General features: G+C 35.6%; 1 protein-coding gene across 3 annotated transcripts in view; it reads left to right on the top strand.

Moving 5' to 3' along the window:
* LOC139687227 (uncharacterized) overlaps nucleotides 1-21,565 on the top strand; it is a 55,180-nt gene extending 33,615 nt beyond the window's left edge. For all 3 annotated transcript variants that reach the window (XM_071584351.1, XM_071584352.1, XM_071584350.1), the window contains 8 exons: nucleotides 1,295-1,366; nucleotides 1,447-1,506; nucleotides 1,581-1,662; nucleotides 4,113-4,268; nucleotides 12,463-12,596; nucleotides 14,209-14,474; nucleotides 14,554-14,658; nucleotides 21,224-21,565. In XM_071584351.1, coding sequence (XP_071440452.1) covers nucleotides 1,295-1,366; nucleotides 1,447-1,506; nucleotides 1,581-1,662; nucleotides 4,113-4,268; nucleotides 12,463-12,596; nucleotides 14,209-14,474; nucleotides 14,554-14,658; nucleotides 21,224-21,356 — 1,008 coding nt within the window. In that variant the 3' untranslated portion in view covers nucleotides 21,357-21,565. The remainder of the gene's footprint in view (nucleotides 1-1,294; nucleotides 1,367-1,446; nucleotides 1,507-1,580; nucleotides 1,663-4,112; nucleotides 4,269-12,462; nucleotides 12,597-14,208; nucleotides 14,475-14,553; nucleotides 14,659-21,223) is intronic.
* Nucleotides 21,566-25,094: the final 3,529 nt, after the last annotated feature.

The following is a 25,094-nucleotide window of genomic DNA, read 5'->3' as shown; positions in this document are numbered from 1 at the left end:
GTAGACAATGTAGACCTAGAAGGGTCCTTAATTGCTATTATCAATTAGAAGATGAAAATGTGAGCTCCATCTGAGTGAGGACTTCTGCCACCTGGGTTTTAATGCCAGGTTTTTTTTACAGGTCTCATTCTCATTTCTCCTTTTCTCAATCTTTTGATTAATGGAAACCTATCACCTAAATGCCATTCAGAATGTATTCTAGCTTTCCCTCAACTGTTACTTCTCCAATAAACGAGCTAAGCCCTTGTGCAGTAGTCTACTGAATATTAGTGAGATTGTCATGAGCGCACTGCAATATACTTGATCGTAAGAAATGAATGTTGACTACAACTTGTGTGTTACAAATGCAATCTGCAGTTAATCATCCCACTATGTCACTGAGATAAATTGTTTCTGAATGTATCGTCTGGTCATTTTCCTTTTATGCACTTACTGGAATCGCATTTGCTATTCACTTGAAAATGTTGGAAATCATGAATCGCCCTCCTCATTTTACAATTAATGGGGTTGCATTTGCATTATTTTGATACCAACCTTTTAAGTTGTCAAATTTAGTTACATAGAAGTAGGTCATCATTGTTTACTTTATTTTGGTTGTTGGGACCGATACAGGAATAAAATTCAAAGTAGGGGTCTTGGGTTCTTCAGGTGTTATCTTCTCCCTACTATTCATAATCAATTTTGAGGGCATTGCATTCCTAATGAGTGACTATATCTACAGGGGGCAATAAATTAAATGAATACAGCTTCGTTCGTGGCATTAGCTAGAATAAACCGTAGCTGTTCAATGAACTTTCAGGTACAATATGTAATATTTTTATGGAAAAAAGGAAATGCTACCAATTCTCTCCCATTTATTGCAGTGTCCAGCTTCCCATTGCAATTCATTATGACCTTCTTCCATTTTTACTGTCTTTGCATTTATTCTTAAAATCTTCTCCTACTGTGCTGCTATTCATTTATCTGTTTATTTGTCCTTCATTCCATTTCACCTTTTTCATTTTTCTCCAGGCCCATATCTCATAATTCTCCTGTGTATGTTTATCTTCCTACCTCAATGACCAATATAGTTTTAAAATTCTTAAACTAGCCACGGAACCTTTTTGTATGGTAGGCTATCTAATCTTTAGACATTTCACAGCTTAACAGCTTGTAGTTAGGTCATTTTAGTGCATTTAAGAGTTACATAAAGTATTGCCACTGTTCTTATTTATATTAAAAATAAAAAAAGGTTCATTGCTGTTATGAAGCAACTATGTCATTAATTATTAAATTAATATTATTTTCTTTACAGGATAGTAACGGCTCAATATGTAAACCCAGTCCAAAAGTAATAGAACCAACATGTAATTTTGCAAAAGATAGTGTAAGTTTTGTTGTTAATTAATGCTTCTTATTAAAAAATTAGGTGATTATTTTTTAATAATTCATGTGATTTCTTTTTAGCTTTTTGAAAAAATACAGTGTAACTTCTACAATATATCTCCTGGAAATTACTGTGTCAGGGTAAGGGAAATTAAATTTTTCATTTTCAATTTGCATAAGAAATATCATGTGACTGAACTATAATTCTTTTGCAGATAAAATTAACTGATGATCGCTGTGTCCCTGGCACTATATGGACTGCTAACAATACTGGTTGCCGGTGGAGTCATTCGTTTGGTAATTATTAGTTTTTTATTTATAATATGTAGGTATTTAATATTATATGTATTTGTGTTATTTAGCAAGGGGTCTAGGGTCTAATTGACACACAGCCTCAGATGTATGGCCCATTTTTAATTACTTTTAGAATTCCTCATGAAGAATAATTTTAGCTAGTCTCACTGATGTTATTGCTATATTGACCGTGCTAGAAATTGTGGTTAAAAAAATATATGTAATTGAATGAGGTAACTAGAAGACATCTATAAGAACGAAAATTGTACAAAAGAATCAATGGGGTAAAAAACAGAAGAAGGATGTCCCATTATGTTATATTAACATACGGTTTGTGTATTAGTTGTGAACAATGCCATTCATATGTGATGATATAATTCTTGAAAATTCATCAAAAGATTATCAAAATATGTCTTCTTCAGCGGATATTTATTTATTTATTTTAAAACATTATTCACATCCAGCAGTAGCACCATTTTACAGTGAAAAATATAACAAACATGAAAGAGGACAAAAGACAATAACAGCATAACAATAACAACGGGAACCTAGCATGGACCGGGGAAAATTTTAATTTACTGAAAGGTGGGATAAAGCTTGGGTGGTGTAAATGTTGCATGATAAGTTAAAGGGGTCAACAGTGTGAGGGAGTGAATTTAGAAGGGAGGAGAGGCAAAATAACAGTGAGCGCTTGGTGAGAGATATTCTAAGAATAGGCAGATGGAGTAGGGAGTGGGTGCGGGTGGATTGGGTTGGTATCCTGAAGTTGAAGAAAGATAGCAGTTCAGGGCAATCAATATCCGAGTTTAGGGTGTTGTAGAGGAGTTTTATATCAGCTTTAAGTCTGCAGCTTTGGGGACTAGAAATGGATAGGGAAGACAGAACAGCATTTGAGAACATATTGCGGTAATGTGGGACTCGGTGTTTGACTATTTCACTTTATTTTCCTTAAAGTATTGTAAAAGGCATAGTCTAGAGTTGTTGAAAATCATGAATATGCCAATCAGATGCAGAGTTATTACTAGGATTGTGTAAATTCAATACATGAGCCAAGACTACAACGAACTTTAATGCTATTGCCCAGTTCCTGCGTAGTGGCATTTTTTATTTTCCCATTTATTCCTAGGACAATGTTAAACATAATTGTTTACCATTTTTGCATTAATATAGCAAAAAGTATACTTATTACTTTATATTCTCATACCTCAAATAGATTATATTTGACTATGCTGAAATTGTATCTGGGCACTTTCTAATCCAATAGATTAAAAATATGCATGCAAAATTCTTTTGGAAAACCAGCTCCATTTAATCTTTAATCAGTAGTAGCTCTATTACTTCTGCATATCAACTGAAGAGGTTGGTTGCTTGACTTATCAATCTGTGTAAACCATGGTATTTCAGAGGATGGCCATTAGCCTCATAATATTGAGAAATATGGAATTAATATATAGTCCTGGAAAAAATGAAAGGATTTTTAATAATATTTATTGTTTTTCTCATCCATCATTGACCTGATTTTGAGGCTATGGAAAATAAAAATTGCTGTACATTTTGAAACAAGTTCTATAGTGGAAGTGTGAAGTGTGCTCTGGCTAATACACTGTGCAGTGCATATTGCAAGTGCTGGGAATGCCCATGGCAAGCTAATATTTTCTTATTCAGTATTGCTCCTTCATATTGCCCTGCCTGCGGTAAAGCTTGCCTAGGCATGAAGTGCTCAATGGAAAATTTAAATGGATAGGCAGCCACAGTTCTCAAATAACTGCATATTGTGGCAAATGCATAAATGTGAAAAAAAGTCCCCTGAAAGAAAGTGGCTGGTGTAGCTAGCAAGTGGATATAGAAATTAGCCAGGTTTGAACTACATGTTCTCATCCTCTGTGTCAAAGCTGAATATTTCATTTGTTGTTTATACCTCTTTCGAGAAAAGGTCTAACTTCCATTCTCATAATACAAGGAACAGTGATACACTAGACATTCCCTATTGCAGATTAGCCAAGAACAGCAATTCTTTCAATATTCTGAAAATTCGTTTGTTTAATAGATTGCCCTCTGAGGCTAAAGTTGTGAGTGTGCCCGAGTTTAAGAAAGTTATCCGGAACTGGCTGACTAAAAAAGCATTCTACTCAGTAAATGAGTTTTTTGATTCAAAAATTGTGTGGTCCATGATAGACATACAATCATTTGTCTCACCAAATGTATTTTGAGAAATTTGATATTTCGTTGTATCTAAATATGTGTTTATATAACCATAATCTCTAAACTATGTATCTCTATGACGAAGACTATTGCAAAACTATTTTGTTTAATGTCCAATAAAATTATTATTATTATTATTATTACCTTTTAAAGAAAATACCTTTTATCCCTTGTTTCCTCTGTGCATAGAAAAGAGCAGGTTTGTGTTTGTATTTTTCTTTGGATTAATCTTATTTTATTTCAATTTTCAGTGACAGAGTATCACCCTCCAAATATGCAAGTTATAAGTATGCCTATTGATTCAACACTCACTGTATTTCTGATACTCTTGGGAGTAGCCGTTGCAGGTTTACTTATTTTATTGCTCTTTTGGCGCCGAGTGCCCACATCAACCACCTGGTCACAAGGTAAAAAAATCCATTTCTTCTGGAGGAGAACTGCTAATGTCTCAGAATGCTCTTTGGTTGTAATTCTCAACACTCTGATATTGATAGTTCAATTGAATTTATGGATTGAATTGAAAGCACTTGGAATGATTAGTACTAACTACATCCAAACTTATACTAACAGAGTTCTGTGACTTAATACTCCTTTTATTTCCTTCCTACATTACACTAGATCTTACGAATTGCATAGTTTCAGGTATGATATTGTGGTATTGGACTGTATAAATGACCAAATAGTAGCCCTTTCCAATTGTTAAAAAGTTATAACCGGCCAAGTTTGGATGTAATGTATCAGTTTCAGGCACATAATGAGTACAGGTGCCATCGCATATGCCCTTTTAACTGAAAGTAAAGGAAGTAGGAGAAGAAGGTTAGGCTCTGGCTGGAGGATGGGCCAAAGGGTGGCGTTTGGCTTAGGACTGAAAAACTGATTGAAAATTGAAAGTTTGACCAAGGTTCAGAAATGAAAGTCTCTGGTGTCTGGCAGGGTGGCTTTCCTCCCGTGGGCCCACCAGAGTGTAATGCCACAGCTGTATGCTACCTTTTCAGCAACAGAATCAGTCTAGGAGGTAAGAGGAGGAAGGAGATTGGGGATTTGGAGAGAGAAGTTTGAGAATAATAATTCCAAAGGCCGATCCTATTTATTTTGGGTTGATTAATACAATTCAGAGCAAAAGAAAACTGAATGCAGATCAACAATATATACTTGGCATCCACAAATCTGTCGCTAAGATAGAGTGCCTTTTGTAAAGAAACCCAGGGGTTCTAGTTCAATATTGGTGGCTTAAGGCTATCACCATAATACATTGTCTCTTCATCGGAACAGAACATTCCTCAAAGAACCATAAAAGCCATGGTAAAGTTCATGCTGATGGCACAGTGTCAGCCTGGTTCATGGTAAAGTAATGCCCTCCATGCTATTAGTGATCAAGATATTAACTGTTACTCATTAAGAATTCATCATTTCTTTCTCAAAGAAACCCATGAGGGTAGTTCAAAGTGTTCACGGAATAAATACCAGATGTCAGTGCTAGCGCAACCAGTTTCCCATCACAGTAATTGGTAATTCTTAATAAGTAAACCCAAAACGCATCAGTGCTCTGGGAAGAGATCTGTGGTAAGGATGCCGCTCTTTTGTTGTTCCTATGTCCGGATGCCCGGATGCAAAATGGCGCCTTTAACAACTCTTCTCGTAGAGCCCGCTCAAAAAAACGAAAAACATTCCGTGAATAAGTGCAAAATCTGTCAAAAAGGTGTAAAAAAGGGCATAAGATGTGATAAGTGTTTTTCATGGATTCATACTAAGTGTGCTCAAGTGGAAAGTTATGAAATCTCAGAAGATAGTGACTGGATGTGTACCTCGTGTTCGGAAGAAGAGAAGTTCGCCAAGCATAAGCAGGAGATTGAATCTAAGGACAAAGTTATATCCATTTTAATGAAGGATTTGGCCGCACTTCAAGAAAAAAATAAAAAGTGGGAACTGGAAACTAAGAAATTGGAAAGGGAACTTGCGTTCTACAAAGAAAACGGTCCATCGGTTGTTGGTAAGAAGTTGGCTAAATCAACAACAACTGTCCCTTTCAAATCTAAATTTGTTTGGGAAAATACGAAGCGAAATAACGTTGAAAGTGGTGAAAATGCGAAAAAAAGTGCCTCTGTTACCCCTTTGATCCGTGCTGAAACAAGCTCTACTTCCCCAAGTGTTTTTCAACCCGGAAAAGTTATTCTGAATGAAAGTGAAAATGTAAAAAAAAAGGCCTCTGTTACCCCTTTGATCCGCGCTGAAGCAAGCTCTACGTCCCCAAGTGTTTTTCCATCCATAACTGGAAAAGTTATTCTAATAGGTGATTCCATTGTGAAACATGTCCATATCACAGGAGTGGAAAAAAAAGTGTTCTGTGGAATCAAAGCTGAGCAAATGAGTCGAAAGGTGGAAGAAATCGCTCAAAATGTGAAAACCAACGAGATAGATACAATTTTTCTTCATGTGGGAACAAACAATCTTCGAAACTCAAGATCGCCTGATGAAGTAATGGGAGAAATGTACGAGCTCATTAGGTGCACAAAGAAACATTTCTCCAAATCAGTTATTGTGGTAAATAGTATTTTACGTCGACGAGATTTCGACCTTAGTTATATCCAAAACGTAAATGATAATCTTAGATGGGCTTGTGGTGCTCTTAAGGTTGTATTCTGTGACGTAAACAAACGTATAAATGATCACTGCTTAGCTCACGATGGCCTGCATTTAAATCGCAAAGGGGCATATCTGTTAGGTAAGGCAATTGAAAATGTAGCAAATATTTGTGCATACAAGGGAAACGGAAAACGGAGGTAGCCCGTGTCAATATAATCAGTACCCCCAATCAAAATACAAAAAATATAGTTGATTGCACAAAAAATTGCTCTGTAAAGCTTCTACATCAAAACATTCAATACATAGCAAATAAAAAGCTGGAAATTGAGATCCTATTGCAGGAAGAGAGGCCGGATTTTCTTTGTATAACGGAGCACGGCCTAAAAGATAATGAAATGAAAAGTCTAAAGCTTAGGGATTATTTTCTTGTCGATCATTTCTGTAGGGAAAGAAACAAAGGTGGCGGTGTTGCATTTTTCGCCAAAACTTGTCTTGAATCAGTAACCAGAGCCTATAAAAACTTAAAAAATAGAATCGGCGAAGAAAAGGGATTTGAAATAACCTTGTGCAAATGGCCCAAGACAAATGAAACTTATTTTTTTATTGGTCTGTACAGATCTCCAAGTTCACCAGTCGATGAATTCCTCAAAAAAATGGATAAAATACTTGAGAAATTTGTCAAGAAAAACAATAAAATTATCATTGCTGGGGACCTGAATATAGATGTCTCAAAAGATAACAGCTCTACTCAAAAGCTAAAAGAAATACTTCTCTGCTACAGTGTTCAGCTAACTATTTTTACCCCAACCAGAGAGTCATCTCACTCAGAAACTGTTATTGACAACATAGCTACAAATCTACCAGAGCATAACTTCAAATCTCTAGTTTTGGAAACTACTATCTCAGACCATCATGCACAAATTATTGAATTTAACGCACACACTCTAACAGATAGAAGTGACAGAAACACAGATACAGTGTACACACGTATATACTCACAGGAAAATATGAATCTATTTAAATGGGAGTTGAAGAGTGTTGACTGGGCAGCAGTACTAAATGCAACTCTAGTTACAAACAAGTTCAAAGAATTTCAATCAATTATTGAGTACTACTGGGATATTTGTTTCCCATTGAAAAAGCTAGCCATAAAAAATAAATCTGCAAATAAAGGATATAACTGGATAACAAATGAGGTTCTGACTGCTAGAAATAGCCTTAACTACTTAACTAAGGCTAGTAAAGTGGATGCCAGTCTGGTACCCTTAAGAAATAAAATGAAGTCCGAGTACAGGATGCTGCTTAGGAAAGCAAAAAATGACCATGTCCAACAAATTATTTCGAATTCTACCAATCAAACAAAAGCATTGTGGTCTGTAGTAAATAATGAAAATTCCAGTAAAATATCAGAGCCCGCGAAAAATAAATGCTTCTCAATAACAATTGATGGAAAAGAAATTAGAGATCCTCAAAATGTGGCAAATGAATTCAATAATTTCTTCGTAGATATCATTGGCGAAACAACAGCGCAGAAAAACATTCTAAATGATAGCATAGAAAAATTAATGTACATTAGTGAATCAATTTACTTAAATCCCACCACAGAAAATGAAGTCAGAAATGTAATCAAGAAACTAAAAAACAAAAAATCCAGTGGGCATGATGGCATATCAAATTATCTAATAAAACTTTGTCAAGAATCCTTCACTTTACCTATTACCAATATAGCCAATGAATCGTTTCTAACTGGGCAATTTCCTGAAGAATTAAAAATAACCAAAGTTATTCCACTACACAAAAAGGGAGCCAAAGACCAACTGAATAATTACAGGCCAATCTCACTAATTTCGTGTATTTCAAAAATACTTGAAAAATTGATGGAAGAAAGACTATTAAAATTCCTCATAAAAAATAAAGTTCTTTCTCAGTCACAGCATGGCTTCACAAAAAATAAAAGTGTAGAAACTGCATGCAGTGATTATGTCACTAAAATTGCCCAAGCTTTAAGTGATAAAAAGCATGTTATAGGGGTTAACATGGATCTATCAAAAGCCTTTGATTCTGTAAAATCTAGCATTCTTTTAACTAAACTAGAACATTATGGTATCAGGGGAGTAGCTCATCATTGGCTTACATCTTTTTTGGAAAATAGGAAACAGTATGTAGAAATTGTCGGAAAAAATGGTGCTACCTACAAATCAAAAATGAAAACTATTAAATATGGTGTTCCACAAGGTTCTGTATTAGGGCCTTTACTTTTCCTGGTGTATGTGAACGACATTGAAAAAGCTATTATCTCTCCAGAGAATAATAACGTGGTGCTCTATGCAGATGACATAAGTCTAATAGCAGGTCATACTAAATCATCTCAATTAGAAATAGACATGTATGCTATGGCAAATTCAGTTGCTCAATGGCTGCATGTAAATAATTTACAACTAAATGCAAGAAAAACAGTTTACTTGGTATTTAGTAATAGAGACCTTCAGTCAAATATTTCTGTAGAAATAGAAAACCAATTGATTTCTGAGTTAGAACATACCACTTTATTGGGTTTAGAAATAGACAACAAGTTAAGCTGGAGGTTTCAAATGGAAAAATGTAGTAAAAAATTATGTTCAGCCCTATTCCTTTTAAAAAATCTTGCCAACTATTGTAATACAGAAGTATTAATCCCAGTATATCATGGTATATTTGAGTCCATAGCTCGATATGGCATTGTCTGCTGGGGGAGTTCAGCACATGGAAACATCAATAGAATACTCACACTTCAAAAACGTGCGTTAAGGGTTATATTTAAACTAAATGCAAGAAAATCCTGCAGGGAGTATTTCAAATGTCACAAAATCATGACCATTCCCAGTATATATATGTATAATGTGATATTGTATGCCTGCACGAAAACACCTTCACTGATCAGAAATAGGGACGTTCACAAGTACGACACCAGGGGCAAGGAAAATCTTCATAATGGCCATTGCAGAGTAGCAGTACTAAAAAAAACCCCAGAAGTTTCAGGAAGACTACTGTTTAATCGGCTTCCTGAAGAGTTAAAACGAATACTCCCCCAAGAAAATAAATTCAAAAAAATGTTAAAACATTTCTTTTTAAATAATGTTTTTTATAGCGTCCAAGAGTACACAGAAAGAGCCAATGTAGGAAATTCAACTTTTTTAAATCCTTAATACTCATATATGTCATGTACATTATTATTCCTAAGAACCTGTATACAATTGATGTAATTGAATTTTTGACGAAGCCCATACAATTATGTATTGTTCTATGGCGAATAAAACTATCTATCTATCATGTAGTGATTTGTGAAGATGTAACAAATGGAGATTTGAGCAGTGGTTTAATACTTCGTAAAGGAAGGTATGAAAGCAAAGGAAATTCATACCGACTTTCAGGACTCGCTCTGGGGATTCTGCTCCTTCATATTCAACTGTTGTCAAGTAGAAAAACGTGTTTAAGTTTGGTTGGGACAGCTTAGATGATGATGCATGCATTGGTCGGTCAAAATGTGCCAATGCCCCAGAAATTATTGCAAAAGTGCTTAAAATGGTCGCGGAGGATCGACAACTGGAAGTGCGAAAAAATTGCTCCAGCTGAAGGGATGTCATATGAATGGGCATATCACATTTTTACTGTGGAATTGCATCTGAGAAATTATTTGTAAGATGAGTAACACGACTCTAGATGCACAATCACTAATGCATTAGAATGGAAATTTCCAGAGAGTGTTTGAACCCTTTTAAGAGCAGCCAACAGGATTTTATATGCTGGTTTGTGACTACAGATGAAACTTTGGACCACTACTAAACCCCAGAACAAAAACAACAATCAAAGCAGTGGAAATATGTTGATTCATCACCACCGAAGTAAGCAAAGGCAATACAGTCATTAAATGAAGAACAAAGTGTATGTTTCCACTGTTCCTTATTTTGGTACTAATAGTTTCAATGCTTAGGCATAATTATCAGGTACCCCAGGTAAGGTAATAATACATATAATAATAAGAGATACATGAAAAAAGGTCCGGTTTGGCAAGGAAGAAAGTCATCTTTCATCAAGACAAAGCATGCCCTCGTGCAAGTGCTGTTGCCATGGCAAAAATATGTGCACTAAGATAAAAATTGTTACCATACCAGCAGTTTTTGCCTCATTGGACTCCATTGGATTGCCATCTCCTCCCCAAGCTCAAAATTTTTCTTGGTGGATGTGGATTCTCTAAAAACAAAAAACTAACAGCTGAAGTAGGCACGTATTTAGCAGGCCTGAAGGAATCTAATTTGCAAGGTGGGGTCAAGGCATTAGAAAATTGTTGGATCATGTTCATTAGTGTACAGGAGGACTGCAATGAGAAATAAAAATGTTTCACCGAGATTAATTTTTTTCTATTCCTTTCCAAGAACTTTTCAAGTTACTCTCATTTAAAAATATCATTTATCCATCTATAATATATTTTAAAGCCTCCCTGAAAATATTATTTTCAATTTGAGATAACCAATGAAAGGAAAAAGTTTGAGTCTATGGCTGGAGAAGTGCTCCACATGACAAACTAATGACTGAACCAAGTCATGAATGACATGACACAAAAGTGGCTGCCTTGGTGTGTGGTCCTGACTCAGGGTCCAATTCATTTTGATGACCCAGCAGTCACAACAGCTATGGTAGGTCTGGGTTAAAAAAGTATGCTGAGTGAATGACTATAAATAATGGTTAACGTGCTCAAAGGAAAGTGGCTGGGTGAGTGCTATTGGGCCTTGAATGTGTAGCAATCTTACAATGAGTTTTAGGTTGACGTGGCAAAACAAGCTAAAAGCTGGATGCAGTAATTTTGAGCCACAACTGAACTGAAATTGTCCACTTGGAAGTATCATACTATCATCAGACAATCCTTTATTTGTTATTTACTAGATATGTGAAATGAGGTGGGACATGAGTGAAATGAGGGGAGGTAAACTTACAATTCATTCAAGCACTGCGGCAGATGCTGAAGAGGATTTACAAGCACCTGGCTTAACCAGAAGGAAAAGTCAAAGTAGATAATATTTTTACCCTAATACATTGCTTCATAATTGGCATCATTGGTCACTAAGTCTGAATGAATTTGGAAAAAATTCATTTACATCAAGCGTATAGCAGGGCTGCTAAAGATGATGGAATTTATTTTTTCTATCTTATACCCATATACCCCATTTATTATTTTCCAAAATCTTTGGGATTAAGGGGCTGACACAGGTTATTTGAGGCATGGAAAACTTAGCACTTGAATTTTGCAGGAAGCAACTAGGATGTATCAGGCAGTGGTATTACATCAGCCTCTTGAAAATTCAGTCACTGTTGCCAAACCTGTGTTGTCTTCATTAGCTTGATTTCCACCTAAGTGCTTTTCCTATCTTTTTTCCATTTTCCATGCTTTCTTCACTTCTAACTTGAATCTTATCTTTTAACTCCTTCCCTCTTTCTTTTCTCTCTGCAAACCTCAACATAGTTAGAGAGTCTTTCGTCAAGATTATCATTACGCTCTAACTACAGTGGGCATCAATTGGCCTAGTTTTAAATTCATTGGAAACTGCAGTGGCTGTTGCTTAACATCTGGTCTGTTAACTTTGTTTCTTACATGCCTTTCTTGTGAGTCTTCATTTTCAATATGCATTTTTTATGCATGTATGTTTCAATTGTATTTATTTTCTAAAATGAAGTTATGGAGAAGAATCCACCATAACCGAATTAATGAGAGACATTTGCAGTAACTTTGTAGTGCTTGAGGCAGAAACACAACAACCAAGCACTAAAGGGATGCAATTAGCAAGGTTTACTGGAAATAAGGACTATTGAAGAGATTCATCCTTCTCTAGGAAAGACAAGAATACAAAGGCAATACAGAACTTGTTCAGATTTCTTCCTTTAATCATGCAGCCTTCTTACATTCTCCTTCCCGAGTATCCATTTTGTTAATTTTTGGGGTTTTGGTTAATTTTATTCATCTCTAATTCTAAGGCTCCTTTTCAGCTGAGTCATCTGAGGAAGTTGGCAGACCTATGATAGAGGGGTTTAAGGTCCTACTACTCTACCCTAGAGATTGTCAAGACTTCATGAACACAATGGAATCTTTCAGGAAGCTATTAGAAACGTATAATATCGAAGTAAGTATTTTATTCAAGCTGATGAATTAAATCAGAGCCAACAGTCGAAGGAGAGTAAAAATTTTGAACTGGCTCTACAGTCCATTTCAAAGGAAAAAAAAAGGGGCTAGAATGGCTGGTAAGAGTGTGCTGGTTCCAATTAGAAAAAAACTTCTTTAACCAAAATACAAAATACGTGAATAAATACTCTCGCCAATTCCAAATCAAGTATACAGGGTACGGCACTTAAATCCGGGCAAATGAACATTTTGTTTAAAAGCAAATTTATTTAAAATAATACAAATGAAAATGAAAATTCTTTTTACACACAAGTAGTGGTATCTTTCTAGAGTAACATTACTCAATGTAACTCTCTTCAGCTGCAATAGCCCCCTCCAATCTTGTCCTGAATCGATCGCATGCACTCTTTAAAACAGTGCTGTCCATATTCGTGAATGCTGCTACGATAGCGGTGGGTAAAGATTTGACTTTAGGGTGCCTTTTCTTATTGGTAACTCTTTCGACTATGCCGCAAACATAACAGTCGAGGGGGTTCAAGCCCTAGATCAAAGATCTGATGATGTTTCCTGCCGTGGCTACAAAACATTATCTTCCAAACTGTGGAACAATGCAGCATAACCCTGAAATCCAAAGCCTGCCACTTTCTGAAAATAACTTGTTTTAATTATCAAAAATAAGGAGATAGTTGCAAATTGACAGCATTCTATTGTTTTTGGTAGTTCCATTAAAAGTTTTTCCTTGTGTCTCTGTAAGGCAAAATGAAAAAATAGTTTTAAAATCATCTTCTATTGCAGTTTATTTTCAACTTCATGTTTCTTTTTCAAATCTAATCTTATTCTGGGATAAAATTATCAGTGTTCAAATGAAGGTGGATGAACCAGTGCTGAAGTGATGGTTTCTATGATGACCATATTCAAGTGGACAAATTATACAAAACATCTGCCTTTGAATTATGTTTTTTGTAAATGCTTCATGAATGAAAGTGATGAACCAAGCAATTGTGTATAGTTATATTTCTGTATAAATGTACATTTGCCACATCAGTACTCAATTATTCCATGGTTTTGGAACATGGAATAATCGAGTTACATTTGCTAGTCATGAGAGAGCAGGCAAAAACTAGTAAGACTTTTAGAAATGTACAGAACATCCGAGTTTGCTTTTGACATTAAGGGAGTTATTATGACGTCACATTACTTTGGCAGCGAATAAAATGAAGAGAGAGAAATGCCATCTCTGACAGATTCAAATACCTGCTTAAGCAAATACTTGATTACAGTACACAAACAAAGCAAATTCAAACCTAAGAACCCGTAAATTTTTAGATCGGAAACCTTAAAGCTTTACTCCTACTTACTTATGATTGCATAGAATACACAAAAATGAAATAAAGAAATAACCTACTGCATAAAGACAAAGATGATTCGGAAAACAGCCAAAAACATGTTGGGGGACTTAACACATCCTATTGGGAGGGAAAACATGCATATCATTAAAATAGTTAAAACAATTCTTTCCCCTGTAACTCAAATGGAGAAGTAAAATTATGTTGGCATTTAATTTTTGTATAAAAATTTATTTTGTTGGTGATATCCTATTTTAATTTTAACAGGTCTATGATTGTCATGCCAATGATGAAGTTTTAAATGGACCTTTATATTGGCTGCAAAAAGTAATGGCATATCCAAAGTTGTGCACATTAGTAGTCAGTAGCCATTGTGCATATCTTCAACAGCAAGCAATTCTGATGGGTTGTGATGTGACCAGTGACAGTGTCTACAAGGATCCTATTTTCATAGATTCTATTTTTATGTATGGCCTAAAGATAATCATGGAAGATGTCTCCGTTAATTCTTACCTCAAAAACTTTGTTATTGGGTATGTATTCATGTCTATGCCCTGGTTATGTATTATGTTCTGAATGAAATTAATGAGAAGTTCATCATATTATTTACAGGTTTAGTGGTTTCTCAAGTGATGAGAAAATGCTCACCCTCCCTACTAGATTTCGAAGATACTGTATACCTGAGCATTTACTGAAGTTATTAGTGGACATGAATTTGTAAGTTTCTAATTATGTTTTTATTTAATAATTATTATTGATGTATCACATCATTATTCAAAAACATTTTTATATATGTTAAATTGCCCACAAACTTGGTAAATCAGGTTATTTGTATCATCACATATACATGCATCTTGTGCCTTTATGTTCTGTCATCCTGGTTATAATGATGCCATCCATTTAACATTATCTCATCCTGCCATCACTGATGACAAGTTGATAGCCAGCCAGGAGGTCGTGCAAGGCAAAATTAAATACCAAAAAGAACACATTCCTCCAAAATGGGTGCAGTGGGTGGTAAAACTCCCTGGCCCCTAAAACATCCATTTAAACATGCAAAAGCAACACTCGACAGATGGAAGAAAAAATTGTCATGCACAACTTGTCTGCCATACTCTCTTTGATCTCCAGGAGGATCTCTCCAGCACTGAGAATATTTTTTAGTTTTGATCAACTTGGCATCATGACTTTGTTTTAGTTTTATAGCAATAATAATAATAATTTATTCATTTTGAAAAATGGCACAACCATATTAAATAACATAAATATAAATATTACTTAACATATAAACATAAGTTCTTAAATGCGATGAAGATTATCACATAAGAGTTCATCCAATGAGTAAAGTGGGTGAGTAAGTAACCAGATATATACTACCTTGATCAAAAAGTTCCCGGAATAACCACCGTGTGGCGCTCCCATCGTTCCGATTTGAGTTCTGTTTTTTTTGTTAAATTGGTACATCTGTTGTTGATATTCCCTTTAAATCTTAGTGTCATAACTTGACATTTGCAAAAGTTACGTAGCCAAGAGTACATCTATCTCTGTGTGTGTTGGCGATTTTTTACAATTTCAGAAATGGATTTAAATTTGCAACAACGAACTTGTATTAAATTTTGCATAAAAAACGGATTTAGTGGCGCACGGACGTTGGAAATGTTGGAAAAGTGTTTCGGCAACGATTCTCTAAAAAAAACGGTCGTTTACCAGTGGCACGAGCGGTTCAGAAGTGGTCGTGAGTCAATCGAAGATGATGAACGCAGTGGCAGACCATCGACATCGAAAGTCGGTGAAAAAATTGATAAAGTAAAAGAAATGTTGGTCAATAACCGCAAATTAACCATCAGAGAAATAGCAGAGGACTTGAACATTGCCTATGGATCCGCCCAAGACATTGTGGTTAATGATTTGGGTTTCCGTCGTGTAGCAGCAAAGTTAGTGCCAAAAGACCTCAATTTCATGCAAAAAAGAGACCGTGTTGACGTCGCAAAAGACATGATTTGCGAGGCTGAATCCGATCCCACATTCATCAAAAGGATCATTACTGGAGACGAGACGTGGGTTTATGAGTACGACACGCAATCCAGACATCAGGCAAGTGAATGGCGTTCACCAAATGAGCCGAGACCAAAAAAACCACGTCGTTTTCAGTCAAAAAAGAAGGCAATGCTGACGGTTTTCATGGATTACAACGGTGTAGTGCATCATGAATTTTTGCCAGAAGGCCAGACAGTAAACAAAGAGTATTATTTGGGCGTTATGAGACGTTTGCGTGAAGCAATTCGCCGAAAGAGACCAGAAATGTGGGCAGAAAACTCGTGGATTTTGCACCATGATAACGCACCGTCGCACAGTGCTATCATTATTCGTAATTTTTTGACGAAAAATGCAACAAATACCATCCAACAGCCACCGAATTCACCTGATTTGGCTCCCTGTGACTTCTTTCTGTTCAATCGAGTTAAAAAACCATTACGGGGAACGCGTTTTAGCAGCCGAGAGGAAGTAATGGAAAAATCGCAGGAAGCACTGATGGACATACCGAAAACCGAATATAAAAAATGTTTCGAGGATTGGATCAAGCGCTGGCATAAGTGTGTTGCAGTCGATGGGGATTACTTTGAAGGGGACAATATAGATTTAGATGAATAAACTTGTATTTTTAATTTTCTGAATAAATTCCGGGAAATTTTTGATCAAGGTAGTATACCCTATTCTTGAAACTCTGGGTACCGTCTGATTTCAACTGATTAGGCAGATAGTTATGCAGTCGTATGTTCATATTATGAAATGTGTTGTTAGTTGATGACAATCTACAATAAGTAGTATTTAGATTTGATTTACCTCTTGTGGAGTAGTTATGGATATTATATCTTAATTGGTAATTTTCTAGATTGACTTTCACATGAATCAGAGCCTTAAAGATGTATAAACTAAATACAGTCATGATTCCATACCTAATAAAAAAAGGTTTGCAGGAATCATGTGGTGGTATATGATATAGAGAGCGAATAGCTCTCTTTTGCAGTAGCGAAATTTGTTTAACATTTGGGGAATGACCCCATAACTCAGCACCATAATTCAAATGACATTGAAAGAAGGCATGGTAAAGTGTTAAATGATACTTATTGGAAATGAGACAGTTGAGCTTTCTTAAATTATGAACAGCTTTACTCAGTTTATTACAGGTCTGACTGATGTGAGTCTCCCAGTTAAGTTTTGTATCAATGTAAATACCTAGTATTTGAGCAGTTTCCACATCAGTTATTTTTGATTTACGACTGCACCGAATATGCTTAGTTTTGTTAGCATTTAAATGTAAATGATTAACATCAAATCATGCCTTAGCCTGTCTTTGCGTAGTGCTAGATTGTACCTTTGCATCTTCTAGATGTTGACATTTTTGCGCAAAAGCAGTGCCATCAGCATATAAAAAGTAGGTTTCATATAACAGGGAAAATCATTAATCATGATGATGAAAAGTATTGGGCCCAGCGCAGTGCCCTGTGGTACACCACATTTTACTTTATGAGCTGTAGATTGACAGCCATCAAGTTCAACCAATTGGTGGCGATCATCCAAATATGACTTCATTAGTTTCAGTGCAATTCCCTTAATACCATAATATTCTAGCTTTGTTAGTAGTATTGAATGATTAACGCAGTCAAAATCCTTACTATATCACATAGTGTCACAGAGACTGACCCCTTCTCTTCAAATGCATTAATGACATTATTAAATATGGACTCTACTGCCACAATTGTAGATTTCCCAGATCAAAAGCATACTGTGATTTGGAAAAGAGATTATTTGACTCAAAAAAATTACATATTTGATCTTTGATAGTTAGCTAAATCATCTGTATCACCTTTCTGATAAACAGGTACTGTTTTGGAATACTTTAGAGCTGTTGGAAAATCTCCTGTCTCAAAACATAAGTTGACTATCATAGCTTATAGTTCTGCAATGAACACAACAATGTCCTTTTTGAGGGAATTTGACAGACCATAAATATCCTTACAGTTGGATTTTTTAAAATTTTTAACTGTTGATATAATATCAAATGGAGTAACAAAATTCCATTTAAAATTTTAATTATTCGGAGGAAGATTTTGCAGCATCAACTTTTCGAGAGGACAAATTGTTTTCAACAGCTTTTAAGAAAAAATTATTTACAGCATTTGGGGTAAAAGAAAGATTTTCTTTTCCATTACCATGACCAACTTCTTCATTGATTACTCTCCATGCTGCCTTTTGTTTATTTTTTGCATTCAATGTAAAATCCTCATAAGCTTTACTTTTTGCACACCTAACTGAATTATAATAATCTCTTTTGCATTTCAAGTAAGCCTCTTTGTCATGCAGGCTTCCATTGGTTTTGTAAGAGTGATAGTAACTAAGTTCTATCTACTATAAATAGTAATAGTATAAATTCTAAAAGAGAGATTATTTTTATTTTTAGTGGGCGTAGAGTTTAGTATATTTTTAGGAAAGCATTGTTCAAAAATGTCTAGGAAACTACCTAAAAAACTTGAAAAACACGTTTACTCTACAGAGTCTGTGCAAATACCATACCAATTGATACAAGATAGAAGCAGTTGCAAACTCTCTAAACCGTCTCTTGTTATGGGCCTCATGATAATAGTTTTACCTCTATTTGAGAATATATTTTGGGTTATTTGAGTATTAAAAGTGAAGCTTATACCTTGATGGTCAGATAGGAGGTAGTCATTGACACTTATCCTGTATAGTTCAGGAACATAATTGGTAATTACATAATCTAGGCAGGCAGACAATCAAGTAGGCTGTTTGTTGGCACAGTGTAAATTATATGAAAGCAAAAGATTTTCAAGAACCTGGCAATCACTAGTTTTTAGTGTTATGTCAATGTTGAGATCTCCAAAAATTATAATATTGGCTTTCAGAGTCAAGAGTAGGGATAGCGCTAGTTCCAGTTAACTGTAGAAATGTTCAAGTACGCCATTAGGGGAGCGATACACAGAAGTAATGATCAGATTCAGGTCCTTCTACATGATCGCAGATATTTCGAAGTGCAATTCCAGGCAGAATTTGTCCAAGTCAATTACTTTGAAGGGCATACCTTTCAAGACATAAATACAGGTATTACCATTTTTGCCACAGATCGGCAGTAGAATGATGCCAAGCTAAAATCACTAATGGTATACACATCAACTTCATTTTTGTGATCCAATGCTCATTGAGACATAGCACCTTGTAGCCACCATGCTTGACAACTGACTCTATCTCCGTTGTCTTATTTTGTAGGCATCTCACATTTTGGCAAAACAAATGAATACCACTACGTAGTCAGAAGGACTTAGGCTTTGATATGCCCGTTTGGAGATGTGTAACACACTTCTCTAATGAATATTTTTGCGTAGTGTTGTCGTGGTGGCCCCTTGTTGCTGAGGTGGATACCGGCGCATCACAAGTTTTCAAATTGGAGTTCCGATTTATCACCGCAGCTGAAACTTCTGGAATATTCTCTATCTCTTCATGAGTAAGGGGTCAGTTTTGGCGGTTTTGAGGGGTAAAATTTCCCCACTTTCACCTCAACTGGCCAGATATCTCCTTTAAGATCTTTAAGGCTAATTGGCGCACTGAGTTTAAAAGAACTATATACATCACCAACTCTCAAGCTTTCACATTTGATTTCATATTTACAACTGTAGTATTTATATCAGTGTGACATCAAAGTTAATCTTGACTCTTTTGAAACAGGAGCATCATGCCAGGAAAAAATGTAGCATTGTGGTACCACAGTATGGAATATCAAAAATAAGAACTCTTTTAGCAAATTCAAACTAAATTTTTTCAACATTTCACCTTTAGAGACGAGGAGTGTCATCTCATCAAGGCTTAAACCTGTGCTTCACTCTTGACTCGTATTGAAAGCATTTGAATTTTATGTACGGTGATTTCTTGTGTAAAATTTGAGACGGTGTGTTCTGATTTTATTGCACTGCTCATTGATGAAAACAATTGCAGAATAGATGGAGAGCACTGGTGATCTTTTATGCATACACCCGTGCAAGTAGCAATTTGATATTCCCCTTTCCTTGAACTTTCAAAGGTATATTTTGCCTATAACTGAACCATTAAGAAATGTGCTTTAGCCAAGAGTCAGCATTTCTTACGTACACCAGAGCATAGTAGCTGAGAGCATTCACTTATATTCAGTCAACTTAGTATTTTATGAGAGGACAGCACCCAACGGAATCTAAATGACATTGGTGATGTGTGAGAGTGTGCAAATCAATCTTTGAATGGGAGAAAGCATATTTTTTGGAAGATGCCTGTCTCTCTAAATAAATGGAATAAAATCAACCAAAGTTCCTTTTTACTGTTAAAGGGTTGGCTAAGAACAAAATGTGGCCACCATTTCATAAATCATTATTACCTTAGATGAAGAGATAATTGCATTTTGGAGACTATTGATGATTCAGCCATTTTGATGAACAGTCAGTAATAGTATGATAATAAATGTTTTCCTGTGATGAATTAATCATCTGAATTGTGAAATTTTAAGGTCAAAATAAAGTGAGCGAATCCTTTTTGGGGAATTGGCCGGTCTACTTTAGTGAAGGGATGTATTTGCATGGAGTGTAGTGCCTGTCAGCTGGTAGTCAATGCAATCTCTTACATCAGCTGAATGAAAAACCCTGCCTACTGCTGGGGTTGGGTAATTTATTTATTTATTTGCCTGAGGATCTGGGTACATTCATGTTCCAAGATATACGGCACGTCAAAGATCTTAACATAAAATACAATACATTGGTAATGGCCAGTCTATCTAATTTTCTGCTTGTATAACAAATGGAAAGAGAAAATGAGTCTGGAGAGAGGCATTAAGGACTGTCCCTAGTCAATGGCATGGACTACATTGATGGAAAACAAATGTCTTATGCTTTAACAAATTATTGTGTGTTTATGTTGAGATGAGGATTAACTTATTTTTAATTCAAAATAACAATGCTGCTAGTTATTTTGTATAGCCATTTACTATTATAGTATAGACACTCCATGTGTCTTAATATTTTCCGAAACTCACTTTATAATATAAATACAGGTTCCTGATTCACATCCCTCTTCCTTGTATTTATTCCGGCTAATAACAGTCAGCCATTGTTATGAAATAAGAAATTCATCTGTATTTGTTATCCCCACAATAATTTATGTACTAATATCCCATTAACTTATTATTAATGCATTTCATATTATTGAATTTGCTGAGGAATTGATTTATAAATTTTATTTGCAGGGAACTAACTACAGAAAATATTCAAGTTTGCAATTCAAATGAATTCATTGAATTACAAAATAATGTGAAGTCTTTGGTAGATTATGTGACAATGAAGCCAAAATATCTTGAAGATATGCTGAATTTGGTTTGACTTTCCAGTGAAGGGCAGTGAGTACTGTAAATTAACAGTATTAGATGAAGGATAATTGTGTGTGTGTGTGAATTAATCTGTACATTGTAAATTTGTTGTTATATTCTGGGATGAATGACTCAAGCTGTTGAAATGTGTAATTATTCTTGTTATTCAGGTATTTGTAAGTAAGTACGAGGGTCATCCGGAAAGTAGTACCCGTTCGTGAAATAAAGACACAAAAGTAAATATTAACAAACATAAAAAATTTTATTTGAAAGAGGATACTTTAAACTACTTCTCAACATAATCTCCAAGCAAATTAAGGCATTTGTCATAACGTGTGACAAGTTTCTGTATTCCTGCTGCATAGTCCTTCGCCGCCAGCTCATTGAGATACGCGAGGGACCCATCTTGCACAAATTTTTGCATAATGCAGATGGTGTTTAACAATTTCATGAACAATTGTTCGAGAAACATTGGGAAAATGCTCACAGATGTCATCAATTGTGACGCGCCGATCGTTCCTCACGAATTCGTCAACTGAGCTCACCAGTTGGTCTGTAATGACAGACGGTCTCTCCGAACGCTCATCGTCGTGTGTGTTCCCCCTCCCCATGTTGAAGTTGCGACACCACCGCCGAACAGACGACTCGTCCATTACATTGTCTCCATACACCTCCTTTAATTGGCGATGAATATCACATGGGCGAACGTTTCTTGCATTGAGGAATTTAATCACTGCCCTCACTTCACAACTGGCGGCGTTCTCAATTTTTTTAAACATTGTAAACAATCACAGAAACAACACAGGCAATGCTAGCGTCACGCAACTTGGCTCAGAGAAGGCAGACAAGCCACTGAAGCTATCTGACCTCGTCCAGCGGCTACTCGCGTCGTCAGCACTTCATGCGGCACGAACGGGTACTACTTTCCGGATGACCCTCGTATTTTGGAATTATGTGAGGCTATTTTAAGTTAATCTCTCTGTGCTGTAACTATTGTTTGATGTCGCTTGTTTTTATGGTTACTTTAATGGAAAAGATCATCATGTGTTTAAGATTTTTTCAACAAATATAGCATGTACATTAAATATACTTATATATGTACTATTTGTAAAATTTTCAGGTGTCTTTATGTATTTTGTAATTCTTCCAAAATATATGCATATTATTATTACTAGAAATATTCAAGAACTGCAGGTTAGGGGGTCATGTTTGAACCCTTAGCTTGAATAAGGCTGTGCACATGAGGTAGAATCCAGATAACCAGTGGGAGGCAGGGAACTATGGCAGGGTAGTCTCTTTTCACTGATATTTTTAGTTATATGCTAGTAAATATTGGAGGAGGATACCTGTTGTGGCAGGTAGTTGGCTACCCTTTTAAGGTGTTGTATCAGGTGATGGGCTACCCTATTAATAAATGAAAATTAAGTATAATATGGGGCAGTTATGAGGGACAAAATTTTCTAAAACATTAGAGCTGTCCTATGTTCATAAATGTTTATAAACTGGCTGTGAAGTGTGCTCATATGGATACCACTTCCTGTCTCTCAAGTGATTACCTGTTTGTTATTTAAATGGTATGTGCAGGTGGTGGACGTGAAGCTGGTTAAAATCCCTGAAGCTGTACATTTGGAAAGTCCTACTGCAGACTGGCAAATACTTGAATGGAACTTTGAAAATTATGAATATTATAATGGGGTGAGATTAGGCATAAGATCAGATGATGATCCGCACGCAACAAAAAGTACTCAAAGTGAGGCCTAATTAATCATTTGGAAATGTCCTACTGAACGTGAAAGGTTAAAGAAATTATGGCTCTTTATATATTGAAGTGTCTTCTAAGGAATTTCTTTTTTGTGACCCATGGCAAATTCAAGAAATGAACTTTGGAATTAGTGAAAGTGATTGGAGACTGTGCAAGAATCTGTAAGTATTAACCTTGGCCTTCGACCTCAAGTCTGTCTTTCATGTTGCTCCAAAAATTAAGCGCAAGTTTAAGTTTAGACGAACATCTACAAAATTTCAAGTTTGGGTAGGTTGTATATCCCTAAAAGTGGTGTTCTAAATTGGAATTGATCTGCCACAAATAATAAGGGGTGTGCCATTTCTGGTCACTTATAGTTGTAGTACTCCACTGCTTAGTCTACAGCCCTGTGTGGATTTAACCATGTCAAGAAAGTTAATAGTGTAGGTCAAGAGTAAAAGAAAATCATGATAGCTCACAAAGTTGTGTTTGAAGGAATTAGTGGCTTGTCGCAAGTAAGTAAAATTAATATCAGAGAAAATGTTGATCCTGTATTCAAACCTCTTGGAAGAATTCCTGATGCTAAGCTTATCAAACCAACATTGAACTTAATAGCCTGGGAAAAATAATATTGTTGAAAAGTTCAACAAAATACATGATAAGAAATGAGTAATATTATGATAAATGGAAAGACCAAAGGTAAGCTAAAAATATATTTGGACCCAACTGAGCTCTATGGTGAGAATGTAAGGATTACAGAGAAATTCCCTGAAAAGTGCGCAAGTAAATGCTATTATGTTATCTTTTATCCTAAGGAAGGATCATCCATCATGGATGTCTTCATTAAGTCCGCCCCTAAGTGTTGTTTTCAACTGCTCCTGAGGTTGTCAAATATTTACTGAAGAAAATGTTGCTGATAATCATGGTGTGCAGATTGTTCCAATAATATTTTGTATTCTGGCTCCAATGAGACTGAACATGATGAATGTGTTTAGTAATTTTTACCTAAAGTTAAGTCAGTTGGTAGTGTTTACCCCAAAATTTCAGTATAAAGCTCCCAAGTTAAGTATTTTTGGCAACTTTTTTGGAGAGAGGAATCTATGTCAGGCATTATTGACATTACCAGTAATGCCTGAACCGCAAAATTTATAGTTACTGATATTCAAGACTTTATAATGCCATTAACTTCCTGTTATGTTTGCATTGGAGCCAAATAATGGAAAATGTTCCTGAGCACCAGTATAACTACTGAGAGACTTGGAAAACAATCAGATGAAGATATTTCAAAGAACTATTGAAACCCATAAAGATTTCCAAAGTTTGATGCTAAGCAAATTTAAAAGAGGACCTAATCAAATGGCAATGGGAGAAGCCTATAAAGTAAGTTAGCATTTTGATCTCACTGGGGGTCATCTCTTATTGATGAATCAACTTATTAAACCTTGAGGATATCATTAATGTTTATTTATGAAAGAGTATGTTGAAGCTGTCCTTTTCTGACGCTTTTATATCAAGGCATATTAATGATTTTGAAAGGGAACTTGTGACTCGATGCTAATGTACTGCAACTAGGTGTTGCTGGATTAGCAATTTCACTTTTTTTGTTAGAAATACTTTTAATTAAACAGAAGATTATTTTTTGTTTGAAAATTTATACCATTGGGGAGAGTATATTTGCTTGTATAGATGATTTTTTGACACATGAAATAAACTGCAGTAAATTGATTGAATTTTGGCATTGATAGAGCAAAAGCAATAATAGAAAAAGTGGGTGGCACTATAGTACCAGTTGAAAATGGTGCTCAAAACTGCAAATAATAATCACTGTATTCTTGATGTGGCTGATCTGGTATGTCTGCCTCATGATTTGGATCTTCTTCCTCTGCCATGGGGACTCGGTGAATTTCAAACTCATCTGTAACCAAGCATGGAAAACCATCAAGCATTTGTGTTTGACTATCTGACTCATGGAGATTGTCTTTCCAATTACAGTTTACCTGAAAAACAACA

This window comes from Hetaerina americana, unplaced genomic scaffold, assembly GCF_022747635.1.
Source record: "Hetaerina americana unplaced genomic scaffold, ioHetAmer1.1.p SCAF_18, whole genome shotgun sequence".
In the NCBI taxonomy this organism is placed as follows: Eukaryota; Metazoa; Arthropoda; class Insecta; order Odonata; family Calopterygidae; genus Hetaerina; species Hetaerina americana.
Note: the sequence above shows the minus strand (reverse complement) of the source record. Positions and strands in the feature narration are given on the sequence as shown.